Raw genomic sequence first — 23,127 nt, forward strand, 5'->3', positions numbered from 1 at the left:
GGCTCACGGAGAAGTAAGTGGTAGAGCTGGAATGAGAGCTCAGGGTTTCTGTTCATGAGCTCCATCACCTTTTCCGGAGGCCACCATGACTCCCCTTCATCTGCTCCCCTTCCCCATACTGGTGGGTGCTTCTCATGCCTGTTGGACAGAGCCGATGCCCAGGGACTGGGTTTGGAGGACCCAGCACAAGGTTGCTGACCCTAATCATGTTGCTTATTATTAATGGCATTCATTTCATTCTCTGAGAAGCACTTCAAAGCCACGGAGTGCAGCAGGTGAGCAAATTCTGAATAGACAGACTAGGAGTAGAAGTGTGAGGGCAATGATGACAGGGAGCTTCTCTGTGTTTTTATTTTTAAGCAAGATGCTCAGCAGCAGCCGCAGAAGTACAGGGAACAACAATAACTTGCTTAAAAGCCATTTCCATTTTTAAACAATGAGCGTTACCCATCTCCCTCCACCTGCTCTGTCCTCACCTCCTCAGCCTTGGCGATGAAAATCTGGGCCAATGTCAGCTAATAAAGGGGATCGATAACCATCCAGCTATTTTCACAGCAGCCCTCATATTAATGAGATGCTGCTGTGGATGAAGTTCTATAAAAGGGGCCGCACGGATGGTACTCCACCACAATAAATGACCACGGGGTTGCTGATCGTTAATGGAGTGTTCTGGGGTTGTGATCAATTCCAGGCTTCATTTGTCTTCACCTGCACCTGCACTGCCCAGGGGAAGCAAACTATTTGTTTTCCTGAGAACATTAAAAATACAGAAAATATGCACACATACACAGGAAAAACAGGCCCTCCATTGATTGGAAAGAAGGTTTGGAAAGTTCCGCACACTTTTCCTGGGCCAATACACAGAAATCATCAGGTTACTGAGAGGCGTCATTCTCCTTTAGAAAGAGCATGATTACAAACTTCCGTTTCCTCATCTTCTCCAGGCAGGGACGCCGCTGTCCTGCTTGGGTTTAGAATATCTGATGGGTACACCGTGCAACCACAATGCTACACACCCTATAAAAGCCCATCACAGACAGGCTAGAGAAAATGAGACATTGGTCCCCATGTCCCTGGGGCTGTTTAATATGGGCCCTGCCCGCCTCCTCAGCCTCTTCACCTCTCTGCAACCCAGTCTCTCGACATGGCTTTTTAGTTATTTGAATGAACCATACTCTCTCTTAAAAGAAAGCCTATGTGTGTGTTTTCTATTGGCTTCTCCATCACTTCTTTGCACGATTAACTCCTTAGTCGTCTTCTTCATTTTTTAAAATCAGTTTACACGTCACTTTCTTTAGGAACGTGCTCTCACTACCCATATTTGGTTAGCTCCAACTTCCATGCCACAATGGTCGTTGAGCTCCCATACCTATAACACCCTCTATACCTACCATCATTTGTTCAGTGTCTCTCTTCTCTACCAGAATAGAAGCTCCAGGAAGGCAGGGCCTGTTTTTCTTATTCACTACTCTACCCATAAAGCTTAGGTCCGTGCTTGGCACAAAGTAAAAACGTAAATGGAAGAAATAATAGTTCCATGGATTAAAAAAAAAAAAAAAAGGAACAGATGAATGAATGGACTGATACATGCATACATGAATAAATGAATGAATAAAAACAACCAAAGGGTAGAAAATTGCCCACCATCTTACCCCACCCTCCCTCCTACCTCTGTACTCAGTTAGCCTTTGACAATATGTTTCCTAGCACCAGCTTAGAGACCCAAGTCTTTGCAACATTACATGTGATATGCGTCCAACCTGAGACTCTGCTTCTGTGCAGCCTCGTTAGGTGATGTCTTATCCAGTTCACACTGAGGTCCTAAGATCCATCTCCTCCCAAAAGCCATTGTTCACAGGGGATGGGGTCCTCAGAGTACGTTTTATGATTTTCCAATAGAGGAGTTAAAATGTCATCATTTGATATTAAAATTATAGTAAACCATTCCTTTCTAATTACTCATAGTGGCAGAAGGGAGTGGAAGTACAGGCAGTGCATTTATAAATTAAAATATAGCATTAAAATCTAGAGAGAAGCAAGAAAACCAGCAGAGTCACCTGTGCAGCTTTATGTACATATGTATATATAGCATCTGTGCTTCCACCTCGGCCATTCTGAGCCTGTCCCTCTATTTGGCAGTAAGGCCCTTGCAAAAGGAACAGGTCCTCGGAAGAGATTCCAAAGCCAGTACTCCTTTCACTACCAATACTGGGGAATGATCCAAGGTTATGCTGGATATTTGAGTCACAGAAAATCAAAACTCCTCCCTGTGTAACCTGCTGAGAGGAGAACACAGAACCCAGGTCCAGCGACATCAGCAAAGGCCAAACCCCGCAGTGGTAAGTCAGGCTGAATGCCAGCTGTCTCCCAGGCAGGGATCAAACCTTCCACAGACCTACAAGGCAGCCTCTCCCTGCCACTTTTTCTGGCAGGACCCAGAATGCAGGTGGTGCATACCTTTGGCAGCGAGTATTTGGGCAGCTTTATCTGAGCGAAGGCTTCTCTTCGATAGGACACATAGTAGCTGGCTCTTCCACCAGTTGTTACCTGGATCATGGGGAAACACAAAGAGGTCAGATGGGGCCATGGATCATGGCATGAGTTGGAAGGTATTACCCTCTCCATCAATAGCCACAGTAGGTTTATGACAACCTTTGAGAGAATATCTCTTGCTGGCTTTGAACCTCCAACCCCAAGGCACCCTGAGTTTCTCCCATGTCATCAAGCTTAGAGAATAAGTGTGTGATGACAAGAGTCTTCCCCCATGGCTGGCACTTTCTGTGAGAGCAGGGACTCTGTATTTGGTACCTGTTCTCGGCATACGATGTCAGATAATGAAGTTCGCGAATTCATCCTAGAAAAAGTGCTACATACCTCATTGCTGAATATCACTATGGTCACCTTCAAAGTACTCCCCTTAGGAAGCTATGCACTGACGCCAGTGCCTAGTCCACCTTTCAAAGCAATTTTGGAACTCTTTTTCTGGAATGGCCATCAGAGCTGTTGTCATATTACCCTTGATATCCTAAATGTCATCAAAATATCTTCCTTTCAATATTTCCTTTATCTTCGGGTAAAGAAAGAAGTCATTGGGGACCAGATCAGGTGAGTAGGGAGGGTGTTCCAATACAGTTATTTGTTTACTGGCTAAAAACTCCCTCCCAGACAGTGCCATGTGAGCTGGTGCATTGTCGTGATGTAAGAGCCATAAATTGTCGAAAATTTCAGGTTGTCTAACTTTTACACGCAGCCTTTCAGCACTTCCAAATAGTAAACTTGGTTAACTGTCTGTCCAATTGGTACAAATTCATAATGAATAATCCCTGTGATATCAAAAAAGGTTAGGAACATCGCTGCAACAAGTTCACGAAAATTGTCAGACCTCGTATGTACACATCTAACAAGTATTTTCAACTGAAAACAGAGAAGCTATTATGTGGGCTGTACCCATGATTTCAGTTTTTAATCCATTGTAACCATGACATGATTGACAAAGAAATTTCTTTCTTGATCGGAATAATTACTATTGCTCAAAGTTCTCATTACTTTTAAATTAATTTCACTTCTGATATGAGCACAATTTTTCTTTTCATATTTATAAATTAATACATTGAGCAGATATTTATTGACTCTTCCCATGAGCAAGTTCCTTAAAGGTGTCAGAAGTCAGAGAGAGAACCCTGGATTTGAAAGCCAGAAATCCTGGGTTTGAGCCCCAGTTCGGCCATCTCATGACTGGGGGTGGAGGAGCCAAGATCTGTGACCTCACTTGGGAACAAATGGATTCTTCACGGAACCTGGAAACCACTCTAAGAAACCAACGATCCTCTGGCCTGGGCTTAGCGACAAGTCCTGGCGACACGGCCTAGCTCTGCAGATGGCTGCTCTCGGCCCAATCAGCCTAACTCAGGGGAAATTAATATTCACAAGAGAAGATAACACAGCCTGTTCAGAGAAAATAGCAGGATGACAATCGCAACCAGGCTGCTGTGCTGAGGAGGCAATTATTAGAAGCACAGGCTCCGTTCTCACCAAGGCCCAAGCACTAGTTGGAGATCAGCCAGTCCTCCCACTTTCACCCAAACCTGGCACCCGTCCACAGCGGCCGCTGAGAGTAGGAGAGGTGGAACATCTCTATTGAAATCCACCCATCACTACTCTCTCTGAGAAATGGTATCTCCCATGGCTCCCCCTGGCTCTGCACAGATTGGAAGCACACAAAGCAGGCACCATAAGCTGCCAGGTAGAGCAGATGTTAGAGGCAGCGTGAAAGCAGAACCTTGGGGAAAAAATGGTCCAAAGACGTAGGCTGTGAACCTAAAGGAGAAACTGGTTTTCTCCCTGATGTTCACTGCTCTCCTTACATCTCTATTTCTAATTAGAATGATTTTTGTCTTGTATTCCAGGACTTTTTTTTGTTTTGTTTTTTGATAAGACATCTGTTCTGAATCTATATTGTTCCTCATTGGCTTCGAGGTGGGGTGTCGACATATGAAGATCAATGAGTTGCTGAGAAGTCTTTTTTTTTTTCCATTTTAAAACAAATCTCAACTGCATGGAATCAGATTAAAATATCATCCTTGGCTCTAAATACACACTCACCATTAGTTTTTGCAGAATCTTATTTATTTATTTGTTTAAGTTTTTATTGTTAATTATAAAACCAACACATGTAAAAATAATTGCCAACCCAAAACCTAGAACAGTAGTTTTTAGACTTTAGCATGCATCAGAATCCCCTGGAAAGCTTGTTAAAACTCAGTCAGCTGAGTATCTGCTGACTGAGATACCCACAGAGTATCTGATTCAGTCAATCTGGGGGAGGCCCTAAGAATTGTCTTTTCTAATAAGTTTCCAGATGCTGCTGACGTTGCTGGTCTGGGAACCCCACTTGGAGCAGCTCAGAACTAGCACTTTAACTACAACTGACAGACACCTCTGTGCCTCTGTGCCCTTCACTTTTCCTGACCCCAGCCTCCCTCTAGGTGTAGCTACTTTTCTGAAACTCTGTTTACAGTGAAGATAATTTTGTTTTAATTGAGGTGAAATTCATATTACATAAAATTAAAACTTTTCAAGTGTATAATTCAGTGGCATTTTGCATATTCACAATGTTGTGCAACCATCACCTTTTACAGAGTTCTACAAAATTTTCATCACCCTCAAAGGAGAATGTGTACCCAGCAATAAAGTTTTTAAACCCCAAAATATTTCCTTCGGTTGCCTATATGACTAAAAATCCATTCCCTACCGGACACGTTGACCCTCACCAATTTTACCCTTAGTGAATTAGACAGGCCTCAGAGAAGACAAGTCCCATCTCTGAATGCCAGTCAGAGCTCAGCAATTAAAAGAAGACCCACTCACATCCACAGGGACCCAGTCACATCTACAGGGAACAAGATGACAGCATCATTAGGCCTCTTCTCAGCACCACAGAGCAAGACTGGACCCTTTAGGATTGCCAAATCACCGAGGGCTACAGGAAAATCAAGTGTTCCCCTTGATAGGGTGATGGACCCCACCTCTTGGGAACACAGGCCAGTCATGCTTGCTTCAGCCCTGTACAAGCACGGACTCTCACTTTCACAAGCTCTTACAACATGGAAGAGCTTGCGGTTGAGTAAATCATGAAGATGGAAGTTACGCTTTGGATCCAACATGGAATAACCCAAAATATTCAGGGGTTGCATGAAGCCCGAAAGCCCAAAGGTTCTCCCAGGACCTCATACTATAGTATCCCCCAGCAGGAACAAGCTGGTTCCTGCAGCTGTTCCCTTGTCCTGGCCATGCCCCTCTCTGTACCATCAAAATCCAACTGATGCTTTAAACCTCAGTGTAAGACCCAGAGTTCACGGAAGGGTTTTGCATGGCACAAATTCATTATAATTTCTCCTTCCTCTAAACTCCTGAACTTTGTTATTTCCATTTCTTCAGCACTCTCAACACTTACTCTTCTGGTATACATATTCCTAAAATTATCCCTCCATGTCTTATTACAAGATTGCAATTTCCTGATTTGTAGGCAGAGCTGGTCTTGTGGCAAGAGATTAGTGGCTACATGATAATAAACATAATGATAAAACTGTCATTGATTGAGTTCACCTACCATGTTCCAGAACTACATGTAGCCCTTATATAAATTGTCTACTTTAATCCTCATGACAACCCGACAGAGGCTATAAGATACTGAGTGACTGGCCCAACGCAAATTTGAACATAGTAAAGCTTGGCTCTAAGGTTTCTCCACGTCCTGTGACTTATATGGGTCCTCTAGTCATCCTACTCATCTCACTGTAACAACAGTACAGTTCCTTGATTCCAAAATCTTTAAAACAAGTTTTTAAATCTCTGTAATTTGCATGTGTTTATATGTTTGTGTTTCTTTGTATTCCCAGAAAATCTGTCAGGGCATTTACGCTGCATTTTAATAAGATGTCTTCTTAAAAAAGAGATGAGGTTATAAGACAGTAATAATAATAATAACCACCATGCAGTAAAATCTTATTACACAGAAGATACTATGATAAGCAGTGTACCTCATATACATATATTATGCATTATGTATATGCATAATACCAAAAAATGTATACACATTTTAAGAAAGGAAAATTGTATTAAATTGTATTACAGTATTAAAATTGTAATACCCAATATATACTGATAACGTAAGATGAATACAAGTCACCTTTGACTTCTGCAATTACAAGAGCTGCTCAAAGTGGTTACCATCAGCATCCAGACACTTCTGATGACAGCGAACTACTGTTTGAGCAACATTGACCAAAGTGTCCACTTGTATACATTTTTTTGGCATCCCCAGTATGTATTCTCCCTACTTGATAGGTCAAGAAATTGAGGTTGAGAGTGACAATGACAGCCTTCCATCGTCACAGCCTCTATATGGCCCCAGCCTATGCTGGGTCCTTAACGAGGCATGAGCACATCCCCAAACTGTCAGGGCAGTGGGTCAATACTTATTGACTAACTGAATTAACAAAATGTGATTAATCCGCTTAAGCAGAGACTGCGTTTAATTTCCTCCAGTGTTCAGTGACTAAATCCTGGAGGTAGAGAAGAACTCTCTATTCCTGCCCAGCCCCTGGATGGCCACAGGATCTTGTTTTCAAACAGAAGCTCTAGCACTCCCCCTTGGAAGCAGGATCATCAGGAGATTGGGATGGTACCAGGTTAATGCATTTGCAGCCTCTCTGCTATTTGCGTGACTCTGGCAACCACACAAGGAAGAAATAAAGTTTAGTGACTATTAATCTATTTTGATGAACTTTTCTCTTCCTTACAAGCAAATTTGCTGGCATTGTAAATCCCAGAGATTATTACCACTTTCCCTTTCAGTGACACCTTTTATTTTATATTTGATGAATGTCATCCAATTATTTGCTCTGGGCCCATCCGTCATGCTAAACACAGAATTAGCTGGGTCTTTTCCTCACTAATGACTGGCTCGTTAATCTGATTTTCTGGATTTCCATTTTACAGGTTTAATTGGGCTCCTGGCCAGTGAAAATGATTCCTTTGGACAAGTGCAGTGGCCATTAAACACATCTGTCTCTTCTGACTTGTTCCCACTCTTGCCGTAACAAAGTCTAACCTGGCATATCCTTTATTTTTTTCATTTCTCCTTGCTTGTGGATAATGGCTTACCCTGGAGGAGAGAGAGAAATCTACCCTCCAAAAAAATGGAACCACAGGGCTTTGGAGTCATATTGAGCCTGTTTCTTCCATAGAAGAAAACTTGACATGTCTCTAAAATTCATAAATAGGCAAAAATAATCTGAGAAGAAAAGCAGAAACTAACATTTTCAAATATGAATTATATGATGTCTGCTTTACATTCATGACATTATTTAATATCCATGATAATAATGATTACTATTCATATTATTGTTAATAACAGCATTAGAACCTTACAAGATAAAAATATTAATAGCATAACATTTTTTGAGTATTTATTATATGTCACGCACTGTCCCTGTGTGCATCCAGCCTTCACAATCTTTGAAGACGCACCACAAATAAATAGTGGAGCTGGAATTTGAACCCAGGTTTATCTGACTACAAAGCTTGCGCTGGTCCCTCAGGCTATGTGAGGTTTTCAAGCCTCTCTGTGGAGGGAAATGGATCGTATTCCACTCGACTTCCAATTTCCCAAATAAGATGCCCACCAGAAAGGCAGATATTTCCATGGGAGGGTTCATATCAATTTCTCCCGAGAAATCAATGGTCTATTGTTGCAGAGGAGTGAATGGTGCTCCTATTGGAATCTGAGAATACGAGGGACCATAATGGAAATAAATTTGGCTTATACAAGAGCTGTTGCCTTCATAGGAAATGACATTTAGAAGCTTTTCCAGCTAGAGGAACTTGCTGGGTCCACTCTAATGTGAATAATCTGTCTAAGCCAAGAGAAAGGACCACCTTTACAGACACACGTTAGTTACTTCTCACACAGCCTCTGCACCATTTCCTCCTCATTTTAAAGAAACAAGAGGGAACAGCCAAGTTGCAGTGATGCATAATTACCTTTTCCAATTTCTTTGCTCATTAATTCTATTCAGATTATTTAAAATAAATCTTTACGTTGTTAGGCCTTTCTCCTCCTCTCTTCCTATGTAATTCCTCCAAAGATCACATTTCTTTTTCAAGAATAAAGAAACAGGCTTCTGATTCCTGGGCCACAACAGTCTATAAATAGCCATAGGTCTCATAGGGATATTGGCCATAAGTGTCAGGATGACCTGGGAACTTCTTCATGGCAGGCTAGGTTGCCACTGCCCTCTAGACCTCATTTTCCAAAAGTGCTTTGCTAGGGTACCACCCTGTGTGTCTGAACCAAAAGTGTGGTACAGCACTGGGAACAATGAGACACCCTATCAGCAAGCCATCTCCTCTGCTAAACTGTTTGATGTTGAATTTGAGTATTTGTCAAACTTGTGCTTGCTCATTTTATGTCCTGGAGACTCTGTGAAATTAATGTAATATGCAGTTTTATCTGCTTGTTTCTTGAAAGAGTGGGTCTAATATCTAACACAGCACTTGCACTGAGGCTGAACCGCCTCTGAAACAGATTTGCACATAAAATTTGTTATTAGAGCCCTAACATAACAACCGAAAACAGCTTCACCAAGAATACCGTGTTTCCCCGAAAATATGATCTAGCCGGACCATCAGCTCTAATGCATCTTTTGGAGCAAAAATTAATATAAGACCCGGTCTTATTTTACTATAATATAAGACCGGGTCTTATATAATATAAATAATGTAATATAATGTAATGTAATATAATGTAATGTAATGTAATATAATATAATACCAGGTCTTACATTAATATTTTCTCCAAAAGACGCGTTAGAGCTGATGGTCTGGCTAGGTCTTATTTTCAGGGAAACGGGGTAGATCTGGGATAAGAGAGTTAACACTGAAGCCAATATTGCTCTCTTTCTTTATGGCTTGTGTGTGTGTGTGTGTGTGTGTGTGTGTGTGTGTGGTGTACTAAAGTTGCCAGCACAGTCATTGGCCAAAAAATACTGACATCTCAAATGTCACCTTCACCAGCACTGCCAAGAAACTTCTTGAAGCCTTTACTATCTATTAGAAATATAAGTCAGGCAGAGAAAAGATGATGATTCAGAATAGCATGAGACAAAGACTATGTATCGAAACCACAACATCACTAGAAGAAGAATCTGTGCGCCTGACTCATTGAGGCTGATTATTCCAAATACAATAAAGGACTTGGACTTGATAAGTTTCCAATTACATATTTTCAAAGAGTCTGATCTTTGCCTTTGATTTGTAAGCATTATAGTGCCTTTGGTTGGGGATCCCAGACTTGTGTTTGAATCCTGCTTTTGCCACTTGCTGGTTTTGTGACCTTGAACCGGTAATTTCACCTTCCTTATTTCTTCCTCTGGAAAAGAGAGATACTAATACTACCTACTGACATGTTTTCATGAGGATTAAACACAATACAGCATGTGAAGGGTTTTAGTCCTGAACCTGGCACATACGAAGTATTCAGTGCATATTATATGTCCTTGCTGAACTAAAGGCACAAATGCCTGCATCAGTCTAACATCTTGGAGGCCTTATGGTGACATGGTGACAGCTGATTCATGCAAACTGGAGGCTTCACGAAGTGTTGGAGTAGCTACGTGGACCACCTGGTCAGAACTGACCAGGGATAGAGGACTGATACTCTTCTTGTTGTCTGTAGCAAGTATGACTTCATGGAGAAGACCACCTATGGAGACCACTAAGCCAATGTGTTTTTGCCAGCGATTTAGCCATCAATGGCTGCAAGACTTATCTTCATGATCTGGCTTTTATGATTTAGAGGGAGGGGAAATGTTCTTGGGATGCTTGCCTAACCTTTCAAAATGAAAGTTCTTTGTTTTTCCTCTCCTCTTTTTTTGGGGGGAGGGGGGTATAAGTGGGAGGATGATGAAAAGGCAAGGATAAGTGCAGAAATAAAAAAGAACAGATATGGATTTCAATTGTTATCCTGGAGGACAAAATTTGGGAGCATCTGGATATTCCCAGTTAATATAATAATAGATAAAAAGCTAAAACCTAGACAGTCTGCTTTGAGTGTTCTAAATTCAGGATGTCAGAGTTTCACACACACACACACAAAAAAACACTACTCATGGAAATACTAAAGAGAAAATTTAATACTTACTATCAAAACACCGTCTCCCTTCCACTTTTAAAATTGGCCCTCTTTCTTGTGGACTCTGAGTTTAATATAGTTTTGCAAAAGATGGAACTGAGAAGAAGCTATAGAAGATATTATAAGAAGTCTAGCTCACAAAGTCTCCCTACACTCATGTAAGCTTTTCTCTTTGACTCAAAATATCACATAGCCTATTTCCTTTATACAGGTGGAGATTACGAGGACAATTAATTGACTGAAATCTTCCCAAGCTATATATTAGCCTCTGTCTTTTCTGTAGTATCTCAGAATTTCAGAAAATCACAACCAAGTGGAGGGAAAGGAGAGGAGGGAAAAGTTGTCCAGCACCTGTAACATCTGCGATTTGAGTTTGGCTCATTCATTTATCAGACATGCTATTTTAGCATGGCAATGAATCTTCTGGAGTTTCAGTGTTATTTTTCTATAAAAATGAAATGAATAATAATTACCATTCACTTACAGAGAAGTAAAAGAGATGATCTAATAAAATGCTTTCATTTAACTAGAAAGTGTTCTACAAATATGATTAAGATGTTATAACTGACCTATGGTATGTATCCAGGAACCTAAAGATTTTAGAATTATTTTAATTGACAAATTGCCATAGACTGAATTTTGCCTCTGCTACCCCAAATTCATACATTGAAGCCTAACCCCCAATGTGGTGGTATTTGGAGGTGGGGCTTTTGGGATTATATCATGAAGGTGGAACCCTCATGAATGGGAGTAGTGCCCTTATGAAAGATGACCCAGAAAGCTCCCTTGTTCCTCTCTCACGTGAGGACATGGCAACAAGACGGTTGTCTATGGACCAGGAAGTGGGCCCTTATCAGACACCAAATCTATCAGTGCCTTAATCTTGAACTTATAAGCCTTCAGAACAATGAGAAATGAATTTCTGTTTTTATAAGCCACCCATTTATGGTCTTCTTTTATAGCAGCCATCAAACAGAAATCAAGCTGGCGATCCAGATATGCCCACTCTATTGATTGTGTGGGGCACTGAAATTAGCCAGTGAGGCTATAGCTCTCCACAGACTGAAAGGCTAGAGACAATAAGGAATATGGCAAAAGAAGAAGGGGACGGATGGGCAAAGGTATAGAACAGAAGTGCTTACGCCATAGGAGATGAACGACAGGTGCATATAGCTGCTGAGAGGGTGATTAAGTTTATCGATACGTTCAAGATATTTTAAATATCTTAAAAGGCCAAAGCAAAGAAAATCACTAATTTTCTAGAGAAGCAAGGATGCTTGTTTGGGACATGGGATTTCCAGATGGCCTTGGAGATATGGGCGGGCTGAAAGATATAACAGCAAACCTTTATCAACATGGGATTTGCATGCCTCATGAGTGAATTTTGGGACAGCAGTGGATGGATTTAAACCATCTGTCAAGCTGTTTCTCAGAAAACACTGCCACCTCTCCAAGAGAGCCATGAATATTTGTGAAATGCCAACTGCTACTTCTCAGAGCTTCCCTGTTGCACTATGCCACGCCTTTCCTGTCCTCCACCTGCAGAAGCATCGTATTAGAGAGTCAAGCTCTGTGCTCACCACCGTCTATGCACTGTCTGCTCTCTTGCACAATGACCATGTAGAGGAGATGCTATCAGTAAAGCAGCCTGATTTACTGATAAGTTAATTGACACGCATAAGGTCACTCAGCTTCAAAGTGGCAGTCAATTTTGAACTTGGGTCTTTAAATCCTGACAATATCCACTACACTCTGCGACCATGAATGAGCCTAAAGTATCTACTGCAGAGCCTTTTCAAAGAAAGGCCAGTTTAGGACCAGTTACCTGGAGGGATTCATCAGATCCAGATCACTAGAAGGTTCCAGCATCAATGAATTTCCCAGTGGATTCTGTAAAAAACTACCTTCTTAATGAAGATTCTCCCCAACCCCAGTTTCCCATTTGGAATTCATCTTGTCTTTCTCTGATTTCCACAGCTTTTTGTTTGCAGCTCTCTTGTTACAGTTACCCACTGCTTTCTTGAATTATTGGAAAGTGGGTACCGCTTAGGTCTCTCGTACTATCTTTGATAGTAGATAATGTTTCTGGTCTCTATTTAACCCTCTCTTAATATCTGGCACCCATGTCATAACAACTAATATTTGTAGACTACTCTATGGTATTAATTTTCATTACTGAACTGAAACTCACTTTGTCGGACCACAACCTTGCAAGTAAGGTATAATTACATTCCCATTTTAGAATTAAGGGGCTGAGGCCCAGACAGGCCACTTTAGGTCACCATTTTTACTAAAAGGTGAAGTTCAAAGCCAACCTCAGGACTTCCGAGTTGAAACACTAAGCTCTTTCCACGTTGCTAGGCTGCTGCGGTCTGTGTTCACTAAATCAAGATCAGAAAAACACAAAGTGGAGATAATTGCATGGATTTTTACAAGTGGGTCATGCTTGTACATCAACTACTCCTTTGAGTGGTTGGCAACAACACAACATGGAAAAACAAGGACGATAAAAGAGTGTGCTTTTCTGTGGGAAACGGGGAAGCAGATTACAAGATGTTCTTTCCCACCCATTGCTGAATTCACATATTAATTAAAGGGCTGGCCAAATTCACATCATTCCTGGAACACTAATCATGTTTGGACATCCCATTATGGATATGGTCCCAGTTCTATTCTGTGTTACATTTACCAATCTATCGGCAAGTACCTATTCCGGTCTTTGTGCCCAGGCTGTGTCCAGGCTGTAACCTCACAGAGTTCACCATTCCTTTGTAAAAACAAGCCTAACATATAAGAAGTACATGTGACAACATAAGATCAGTGATAATGTTATGGTGTCCTGCGCAGGGTAAAAACTAGGTGCTATAAAACAGAGAAATTCCCTCCCCAAAACCACAATACTTTACTCATCTGATTTTCATGCTCCTTCTAGAATTACAATAAAATCAGTGCTGGGCACTGTAGAGTCCGCACTCATCCTATCTCCATTTTCCAGATGATACGACTAAGATATGGAGGTGGCAGAGTGACACTGCTAGCACAGGGCTGAGCTGGACTTTACACTCATGTTTGTCTAACTGCAGATATGGAGACATAACCACTCTCCTGTACCCCCCTCCAGAGTGTGACCTACATAAACACCTGCATGTGGGTGTGAACGCACACCCTGTAATATGTAGTATACAAACCAGAGTTATTTATATTCCCACGGACTTAGGAAAAGATTAGGTCCTCAATATTGAAGGATATTCTGTTTGCTAAAGGTGACGATGGCTTTGAGGTTGGAAGAGGAGAGAAACCAGGGCTTGGCTGAACTGTTCTAAATGACAAAGGGAGAGATGGAGAGAAAAGGTGGGGATGATGTGAAGCTGGATCTTGAAGAAGGGAAAGATCACCAGCAAAGCTACAGTGGTCACAGGAAGAGATGTTCAAGAGGGTGGATCACTGGTTGTAGGTTCCAGAAAAGGTACTTTGGAGTAAAGACAAGAAATGGTGGGAGTGTACAGGTTTTACTCAGGGCTTTTGCTGTGCAGTATCTAACGTGAACACGGTGATTTATTTTTGTTTGACATTTTCTATAAAAAGTCTACATTACACTGCTCAATTATCTTATTATAATTGTATTTATTTTGTTTGTTCATTTTTGCAGAAGTGGTTTATATCAGGGATCTAGTTCTGCTTCAAAAACATGCCCAAAAGATGCAGGTGGGTTAGCAAGAATTTTATCTTTCCCCTCCTTTTGGGTTACTTATTTAGTTACTTGTGAAAATTAACGAAGAGCTCCGAAATGGAAGCCTAGGAATGGATTCCAAAACTCCCTTCCCCTATTGGCTAGTATGGGTCTTTGGGAAAAGCATTTAACTCTCCTTCCAGACCTCAGTTTCACAGGCACACTCAGAAGATGAGGCCCAACATGTGCCTGCCACAAAGTAGGGACTCAAAAGTGTCATATCCCCCATGTTCTCATCCCTTTACTTCCCTGCTTCCTTAGCAGGAAGGTCTTCTTTAACTCCTATATCCGCATAGTTTATGCTGCCAGTTTCTTCTGCAGTCAGTCAATGATTCCACAAACATGGTTTAAGCATCTACTTTGTGTTAAAGCTTTCTATCCCTACTTACTGTCCCTTACACATTACTTGACCCAATTTGCCTCAGGCAAATAAGAAAGTGTACATTGTAACTCTCATTTAAAGAACAGAACAAGTGCAGTGGTTGAGAAAGAAGGCTCTGGTGTTAGCTTGCATAGGTCAAATCTCTGCTCCGCTCTATATTGTGTGATCTTAGGACAATGACTTACCCTCTCTGTGCCTTTTCTGTGAAATGGAGGTAAGAGTAGGACGTACCTCCTAGCATTTCGTAAAGATTAAGTGCATGAATAATAAGCCTAGCTCATACTAACTACTCGGTAAGCCTTGGCCATTACTATTGTACGTAATTGATTCTCCAACAATTACATATTATTCAATAAGAAAATTAATCAGGAGGTCAAAAATCATAGATGAAGGCTAAGGACACATCTTAAACAAGAAAGTGCTGAGAACTACATACAGAAAAGTCATGTGCCATGTACTTCACAAAGACTCATCTCCGGTATTTCACAGGGAGTAAGGAAGCCAACACTTCTACGCCTTCCTCCCACACAGAACACACAGAGCACCCAGAAGCAATTGCATAGCACAATAAAGTAATAAACATAGTCGCATTAAGAGCACTTTGATCATTTCTCCATACTGCCATCTGGAAACCATGGCCACTGGAGGAAGGCAGGCAAACTGCAGGCGTTTATTCTGGAGAATCTGACAGCAGGCCTTGGGGATGGCGGACTCTCCATTTTAACTACGTTCGGTGGAATTACCACTGTGCATTATTACAAGGTGTGCAGACCTTCCAAAAACATTTTTCAGAGAAGAAAGTATAAGCCATTGTGCCTGGCCTCGAGAAGTTACGAGGCTAGAGGGAGAGGCTGGGAGTGGCTAATTTCATACCCTCATCACACACAAACTGGCTTAGAAGAAAACAAGGAAGAGGAGATGATGGAGATTAAACAATCAGACATTTTTAAAGCCCAAGAAGCACAGAACGGAAAAAACCCAATCAATTTCTTTCTTTTTCCTTTTATGCAACAGATGTTTCGCTTGCAGTTTCAAATCTAATAGTAGTTGGTATAGTAAAGATGAAGTAGTAAGAGGAAGAAAAAGAGAGAGCTAAAAAGGAAGGGAGGGAGGGAGTCAGTCTGGCAAACGGGAAGCTAATCCCCTGGGCCTCTATTCTTCCCGACTGTGTTGTGCTAGGTTCTGCCCACTGGGGACAGGCCACGAGCCTGCTACCTAGCCTGCCGTGTGGTTCTCCTCAGGTCTGCCATACAGCCGTCCCTCCCTGCAGGCATTCCTCACCAGGACGGCAGACGTAATCAGGCCCGTCCTCTACACATCTCCATTCTATTAGTTTCATAATCAGCTTCTAATGTTCTGTTCGATAGATGTGGGGCCAACCAGACCAAGGGCTTGAACAGCTGCTCCGGTCACAGAGCTATTCTCTGTGCCATTGATCACACAGACAAAAATCAATCCTGGCTAAGGAGAAAGAAGTTAAAAATAAATTGCCGTGATTAATTTCTGTTCAGACCTTCTGACTCCCAGTTTAGGAAGGGGGAAGGGAGCGTGTGCGTGCATCTGCCTGTCGTGAAATCACTTTCTAAGTCCCAGAAGGATATTTTACACACACACACACACACGTTTCTCTTACTTTGTGCTTCTATGTTGTTTTCGTTGTGTCTCCTAATAACTATCAGAGATAAGAATCTTCTATATCATAAGCTCGTATGAGAAGTGTATTGGGTCTGTCTTGTTCATTACGAAATCCCCAGAGTGTGGCCCCATGCCTTCTAGACAGTAGTAACTCCAGAAATATTTACTGAAGGACTGAGAATAAGTGAATGAATAAACGAATGCCCTCCCTGCCATTACTGTTTATTACAATTACAGTTATTTCTTCATAAATTTAGCACAGTATGCAATCATTTTTCTTATTTATCGCTTTGCTTATGTTTTCTCTCTCTCTCTCTCTCTCTCTCTCTCTCTCTCTCTCTCTCTCTCTCTCTCTCTCTCTCTTTCCTTCCCTTCCTCCCTCCCTCCTATAAATCCTCTTATCCAGGAACTCTTTCTTATTCACATATCAATTTCTTATATGCTGCACGATCTCCGGGGTTATAACTTATTTATCTTTTTGCTTTTTGCTTTTGATTTATTGCATTATCTCCATATTGTGCCCTCAGTAGATGTATGTGGAATGAAGGAAGGAAAGAATAATTCAGCAACTCTCTTGACAAATGAACTACATCCCAAAGATATTATTATTATTATTATTATTATTATTATTATTATTTTGACAATGGAGAAACAAGTTGGGAAATACTTCTGAATGATAGTCCCCTCCCTGCGTCTGAGCGAATGGAGTGTCCTGTAAAGTGGTCAGACTTTTGCACTTCTGGAGTCATATAGACCACTGCCTTCCCAATCGGATTCTACGGAGTTCTAGAGCTCTACAGCGATGCCTTGGGGGTGTCCACAACAGGGTGAAGAAGAGGCTGGGAGAGTGGAGATGCTGCTGATACAGCCACTAATCCTTCTAAAACTAGATCCACTCCACCTGCATCCGTTATAGATACTGGAATTCCTTGAACAATGTTGTCTGAAAAGTAGTTCCCACTGCTAAGGATAGCAACAACGCAAGGCTCACAAGCTCTTCTTTGATGTAATTCTTTCATTTTGTGATAAGGAAACTGAGCTCCAGGGAGGGAAGATGATGGTCCAAGGTCACAGTGTGAATTGATGGTGAGACCAGACTTAAATCAAGGGACGCTGCCCTCCCCACACCTGCCGACCCCATCCTGGGCACACTGTCTCTTGGCATTGAAGGGGCTCTCTTCCTTAGGCGCTGCCTTCTCCAGGAAAGTGTCCCTGATGATAGCATGCCTCAGGGATCTCCCTCACTCTGAGAAGGAGCCTAGCACTTTTGTAAGTGCTCTTGAGCTTTGCTCACAGAGAGTGTCAGGCCATCAAGACCTACTTCCTCCTCTAGACTGAACACAAAATAAGGATACTTTGTCAATTTTATTTACCCTTTCATTTAGAACAGTAACGGAGCATCTTAAGTGCTCAGTAAACGGTTGCTAAATGAATCAATCAATCAATCAATACCACTGTCTCAGACAGAATTTATCACAGCCCTGGGTACATACTAGGTGCTCAATTAAAGCAAGTTGCTTGGTTAGTTAATGGCTCTGCCACTATTAAACTCCAAGAAGACCTTATTCTGGATGACCATGATGGCCTTCAGAACCAGATTCTTAAAAGCTGCTTGCAGAAATCCGAAATGTTTGTTTATTCCATCAGCTAGCGATGAAGTCAAAGGCAAAGTGATTAAAATTTTTAAAAGCTGAAACTCTGAAATAAATAGATATATGCCCTAGTTAGAATGGTAATGGGGAGAGAACTGGACTTAATAGTCTACTTCTCAGTCAGCAGCCCAACTGCCTTCATTATCTGCACTGTTGTTTTTACAACAATATAATTATCTGTAATAGGAGAAGGCTCCAGAAAATGGATCCTTCTGGGAGCTGGCCTTAGCAGAGTGAGTGTTGGGGATTTGCTGGGGCTTGGAAGGGAAGGACAATGGGGAAACCTTGCTGTGTCACAATTCAACAGCTCCTCTGTACCCTGGAATGGGACTCAAGAGAAGCTGTGCCCAAAACGCACCATGGAGATTGGATAATGCATGGCAAGAGGATCAAGACAGGTGGGAAAGGCTGGAGAAGAGTGGAGCTGGGGATGGTAACGATGATTAACCAGGCTGCCACTCTTCCCCGTGGCACCCCATTAAAGAGCGTTTGAATAATCCTCCAAGTATATCTGAGGGACAGCTCTCAGAGGTGCAGGCGTGATTACATTGTGCTGAATCCCATTAAGCTCTTCTTTGGTTAATGATGCAGAGAATTTCTGATCTGAAACAAAATTGAAACAGATCCAGACAAATAGGCCACTAAATAAGGAACGGAGTGAGGTTTTCCTGCCCTCGTACCTACCAAGATGGAGACAACATTTGCCTATATCTCTTTTACAATCATCTGCAAAAGTTTCTGGAAACACCAGCCATTTGGTGCCATTGTGAAGATCCTCAGACTGGGAAAATGAAAAAGAAATAAATCATTGTCCTCTTTTGTCATCCTTCTTGAACGCAGTCAGCCCTGAGGTCATATCCTGACCCTACCATTTATGGAACTATACGACAAAGCGTGATTCTCTAAACTTCTCTGACATTCCATTTCCTCCATTGAAAAACAATGGTAATAGTTAACCACACTGAGATCCTGTGACAATAAAAGTAGAATTAAAAAAAAAGTAAAATGCACCCATGCCAGGCATAAACTGGGCACGAGAGAAATGTGAGCTCCTTCTCCAATGATGACAACAACCATTTCCGTTTGCTGACCGGTGGGTGGAAACTGGTGGTGTGGCTAGGTGGAAAGCACATTCTGAAGAATCGCTGCTTTGCAAATAGGGAATTGCAGATTTCCAAATAGGGGAAGAAACTGAGAGTTGTACAACTGATCTCCCTTCTTTGAGCTGAATATACAAATGCTTGTGGTCCCCTGGACGACAAAACCCGCCTTCCAGACCAGAACTCACAGGCTACGTCTAACCACATGAAGCTTGCGGATAATTAAAGACAATGAACACCACTCTTCCTGTAAAGCCCAGCGCATAGTCTACTTGCCACCACTCTTCTTCCCACGCCCCTGGAGACACCACTAATTAACAACAGCAGTCTCTCCGACGGAGCCACAAGAACACCGCCTTCTGTGCGGCTATTATAAGCAATCACTCAGAGGTGATACACAAAATGAAAACAACTTGACACCCCTGAACCAGACACATGCCATCCATTACACTAGAAAGCAAGTGCTTACATGATAATATGGAGGAAATTACCGAACAAGTCTCTGAGCTTAAGGGAAAACATACCTTGCTATTTTGGCCAAGTGAGAAACATGGAACCTCAGCACACCTCTTGGGAAGGGAGTCGTAATAATTTATTAGGGGCGTGCAGAGAAAAGCTCTGAATGGAATAAAGAGATTGCCATGCCTAAAGGATGGGCGGGCATCCTGTAAATAAGGAGCCCCCCCCCCCCGGGAGCCATCATCTCAGCAGCATCTGGGTAGTGATTAATGCTGTGCTGTAAGAAAGGATGGGGTGGGATTACTCAGGGAGAGGGCAGCAGGTGAACAGAGAAAAGGAACCTGGGAAGGACTGTGAGAAAAACCCATATTTAAAAGGTAGGCAGAGGAAGAGGCACCAGCACAGGAGAAGAAGATCCTGGGAGGTAGGAGGAGAAGCTGGACCACACATCATCAAAGAAGTAAAGGGGAGAGAGCACTTCAGGAAAGAAGCAGCAGTCAAGAGATTCAAATGTTGCAGACAGGTCAACTAAGTTAATTATGGAGAGACGTTCATCGGGATATAATTCTAAGGTATCTTTGATGAGCTTGGCAAAGGTAATTGGAGTGGTGTGGCAGAGGGAGAAGTCAGTCTTGAGTGGGTTAAAGAGAGAAGGAAATGAGAAAATGGATAATGAATAGGGACAGCTCTCAAGAAATGTGGTTGTGAATGAGAGATGGAATCTTTATAGAGAGGAGTGTGGAGGTCAAAGAAAGTTGGGTTGCTATTTTAATTTAAGGACAGTAGATATTTAAAAATACTTAAAAAAAAAACACCTTAAAATAGAGATGAATAAGCTAAAGACATAGGGAAAAGAAGGTTAATCAATAAAGCCAGGACCCTGAGAGGTTAGAAGGGATGGGTTTGGGTATTCGGACTGAGGAATTTTACAAGGGAACGAAGTGGGTTCTTTGTACTTTTCATGCATAATTAATTCTATAAAGCTGGGTACATAGTAGGCACTTAATAAATTTGAGTCTTTCAAAGTTGTCTTGAGTTGTGTTTCCCCCCCATAGTAGAGCCTGAGACAAGGACTTTTATGCAGCTAGTTTTTTTTTTTTGGACGGGTGGGGTGGGGATGGTTATTTGTTTGTTTTTGAGAAATGATCCCAGGGAACATGACTGGCAGAACTAGGACATAGGAATCAAAGAGGAAGAGAAAGCCATCCCAGGGCTTATTACTAAACTGGTTATTACTACGAGAAGCTGGTTCTCAATCCCACTGGGGACCCTATGAGAGAATGAGGCTCAGAATTGTCCTTCTGACACAGGAAGAGAGGAGTACTTACCATTGACTCTTGATTCCTACTGGTCAAATTGTCCCAAAGGGACACTTTGCACTTCAAGGTTTGCATCTGCACCCGAATGGCTAAGGGGTCTCTGTGAGCATCCCACTTGGGGAGAAATGGCCCCCGAACAAAAAGCAAGAGGCTCCTAGTGCAGCTGAGGCAAGGTGAGATCAGACCACCTCTGTGCACAGCTAGTTTCTGAGCAAACGTGAGCCAGAAGGATGTGAGATGGGACACATAACACAGTCAACACAAAGGTCAACTAAACATCACTACTTCACAATCAGATCACTAATTTGCCTTTCTTTATTCAAGGAAGTATTTCAAATGCTAACAGCAACTTTTACCTCAAGTTACTAGAATCATTACATAGAGAGGAGACATATCCCAGCTACATGCTATGTAAAGAACTTTCATTAGTGTGGGCTATTATAAACACTTTTAAGAGTCTCAAACAGCTTCAAGAATATTCACCTGAAGATGTCTTTATTGGATTTCTTTTGAAGATTGTCTCTGCAACTCTTTCATTTTCGTTTAAACTCCTGTGTTGTAAATGTGTCCCTAATGATGAAATTGCTATTTATTTAACATTTCAAATCTCTCCCATTAAGACCAAATTAACATCATTTAAAATATTGCCAAATAGATTTTCTTTGAATAATTACACTCCACTAATTCCTGCCTCAGGGCTCTTTTCTTTCAGAAAGACAATTTATTAGGGAGACAGTAGTCATGCCATAGAGGCTTTCCTACCTCCTGCATCGGTGCATAAAGCAGGATCTTAAACAAAATATCAAAACCCAGGTGAGCTGGGTTACCAAGATATTACAAAAAGGTTTTCAAGAATCTTGAAAGATAATTAAACACCGGAATATCTACAGTTACCTATGTATTACTAGAAGTTGGTTTCTTTGATAACCAGCACTCTGAATGGTATGTGGGAAGATTTTATCATGCACATATGTCAGTACATGAATTGAGTCTATGAATAATTTAAAAAATGAATTTGGGGAAAAGATTTAGTAATCTTTTTTTTGTGTGTGTGATAGGCTGATAAAAACCCTTAAAAGAGAATGTGCATACACAAAATAGTGAGGCGGATATTTGCATGCGGATTAGACTTATTCTTGCTTTTTATAGGACTATGTAGTTTCCAAAGCATTTCAACGCCATTATTATCTCCCTTGATCCTCACAAGACACTTCCCGCTTAGGCAGGGCAAGTAGCATGAGTCTGTCTACAGAGATGAGGAAATTAGTGCTCTGAGAATCCAACGGACTTCCCCAGTGTTTCCTGGCTAGTACACAGCAGATCCCTGATTACAACCCAGGTCTCTAAGTTCAAGGTTCTTTTGCCCACATCAGACCACTTGCTGCTGGAATCATAAACCGCTTGAGAGCAGGGACAATGTGTTCTACCTCTGCCATGTTCCATTGCACCTGGCACACTTCTAGGGGCTCACCAAATATCTGTTCATTGGTTACTGCTACTCACTAATTGCTAATACTCCTAGACACTCCCAATCCTTTAAAGCAGTGCTATTTTTCTATGTGTGTACCCAGAACTCTTAAAAACTAATAGCATCTTGTATCCAAACTATCGACTGGATTGACTGTGGTGCTGGAATTATCCTAGAAGCACTCTTACGTGTGCCATCGCTGCATACTCAGAATGCCTCGCTGTAGAATGGGGCTTCTCTTTTGACTGTATCTACACAACATTACCAGGAGATGAGCGTGACATTAGGTAGCAGATGGATTTACACACTGTCACTGGTCTAGTTGCGCATGTGGGGAAGGATTTGGCAGAGTGGGGATAGCCTTCCCTCCTCCTATTTTCTGCTTTCTCCACCCTTCTAGAGGACTTTACTTGTTCTTTATTATCAATCTGCTTTTTCCTCTTGTATTTCAGATATTTGAAGATACATCAGTGTCATACTTTTTTTTTTAACAAACAATTGCATGCACAATGAAATTATTCAACGAGTGAATGAATCCTTACCATACCGAAGGCCAACTCCCGTGCCATGAAGGGGGGGTGGGGCTGGGCTCCTTGCAGCTCCGTAATGACACACGCACCTCTTACCTACGATGGCTTACGAAGGCTCTGTTCTTGTGTCTTCATCCCACTCCCTAACAGCCAGGGTCT

General features: G+C 41.8%; 1 protein-coding gene across 1 annotated transcript in view; it reads right to left on the bottom strand.

Moving 5' to 3' along the window:
• SORCS3 (sortilin related VPS10 domain containing receptor 3) overlaps positions 1-23,127 on the bottom strand; it is a 539,475-nt gene that overhangs the window by 107,945 nt on the left and 408,403 nt on the right. Inside the window, exon 8 of the mRNA XM_033131434.1 lies at positions 2,458-2,547. Within this exon, the coding sequence (XP_032987325.1) occupies positions 2,458-2,547 (90 nt within the window). The remainder of the gene's footprint in view (positions 1-2,457; positions 2,548-23,127) is intronic.

The sequence above is a fragment of the Rhinolophus ferrumequinum genome, chromosome 16, assembly GCF_004115265.2.
Source record: "Rhinolophus ferrumequinum isolate MPI-CBG mRhiFer1 chromosome 16, mRhiFer1_v1.p, whole genome shotgun sequence".
In the NCBI taxonomy this organism is placed as follows: Eukaryota; Metazoa; Chordata; class Mammalia; order Chiroptera; family Rhinolophidae; genus Rhinolophus; species Rhinolophus ferrumequinum.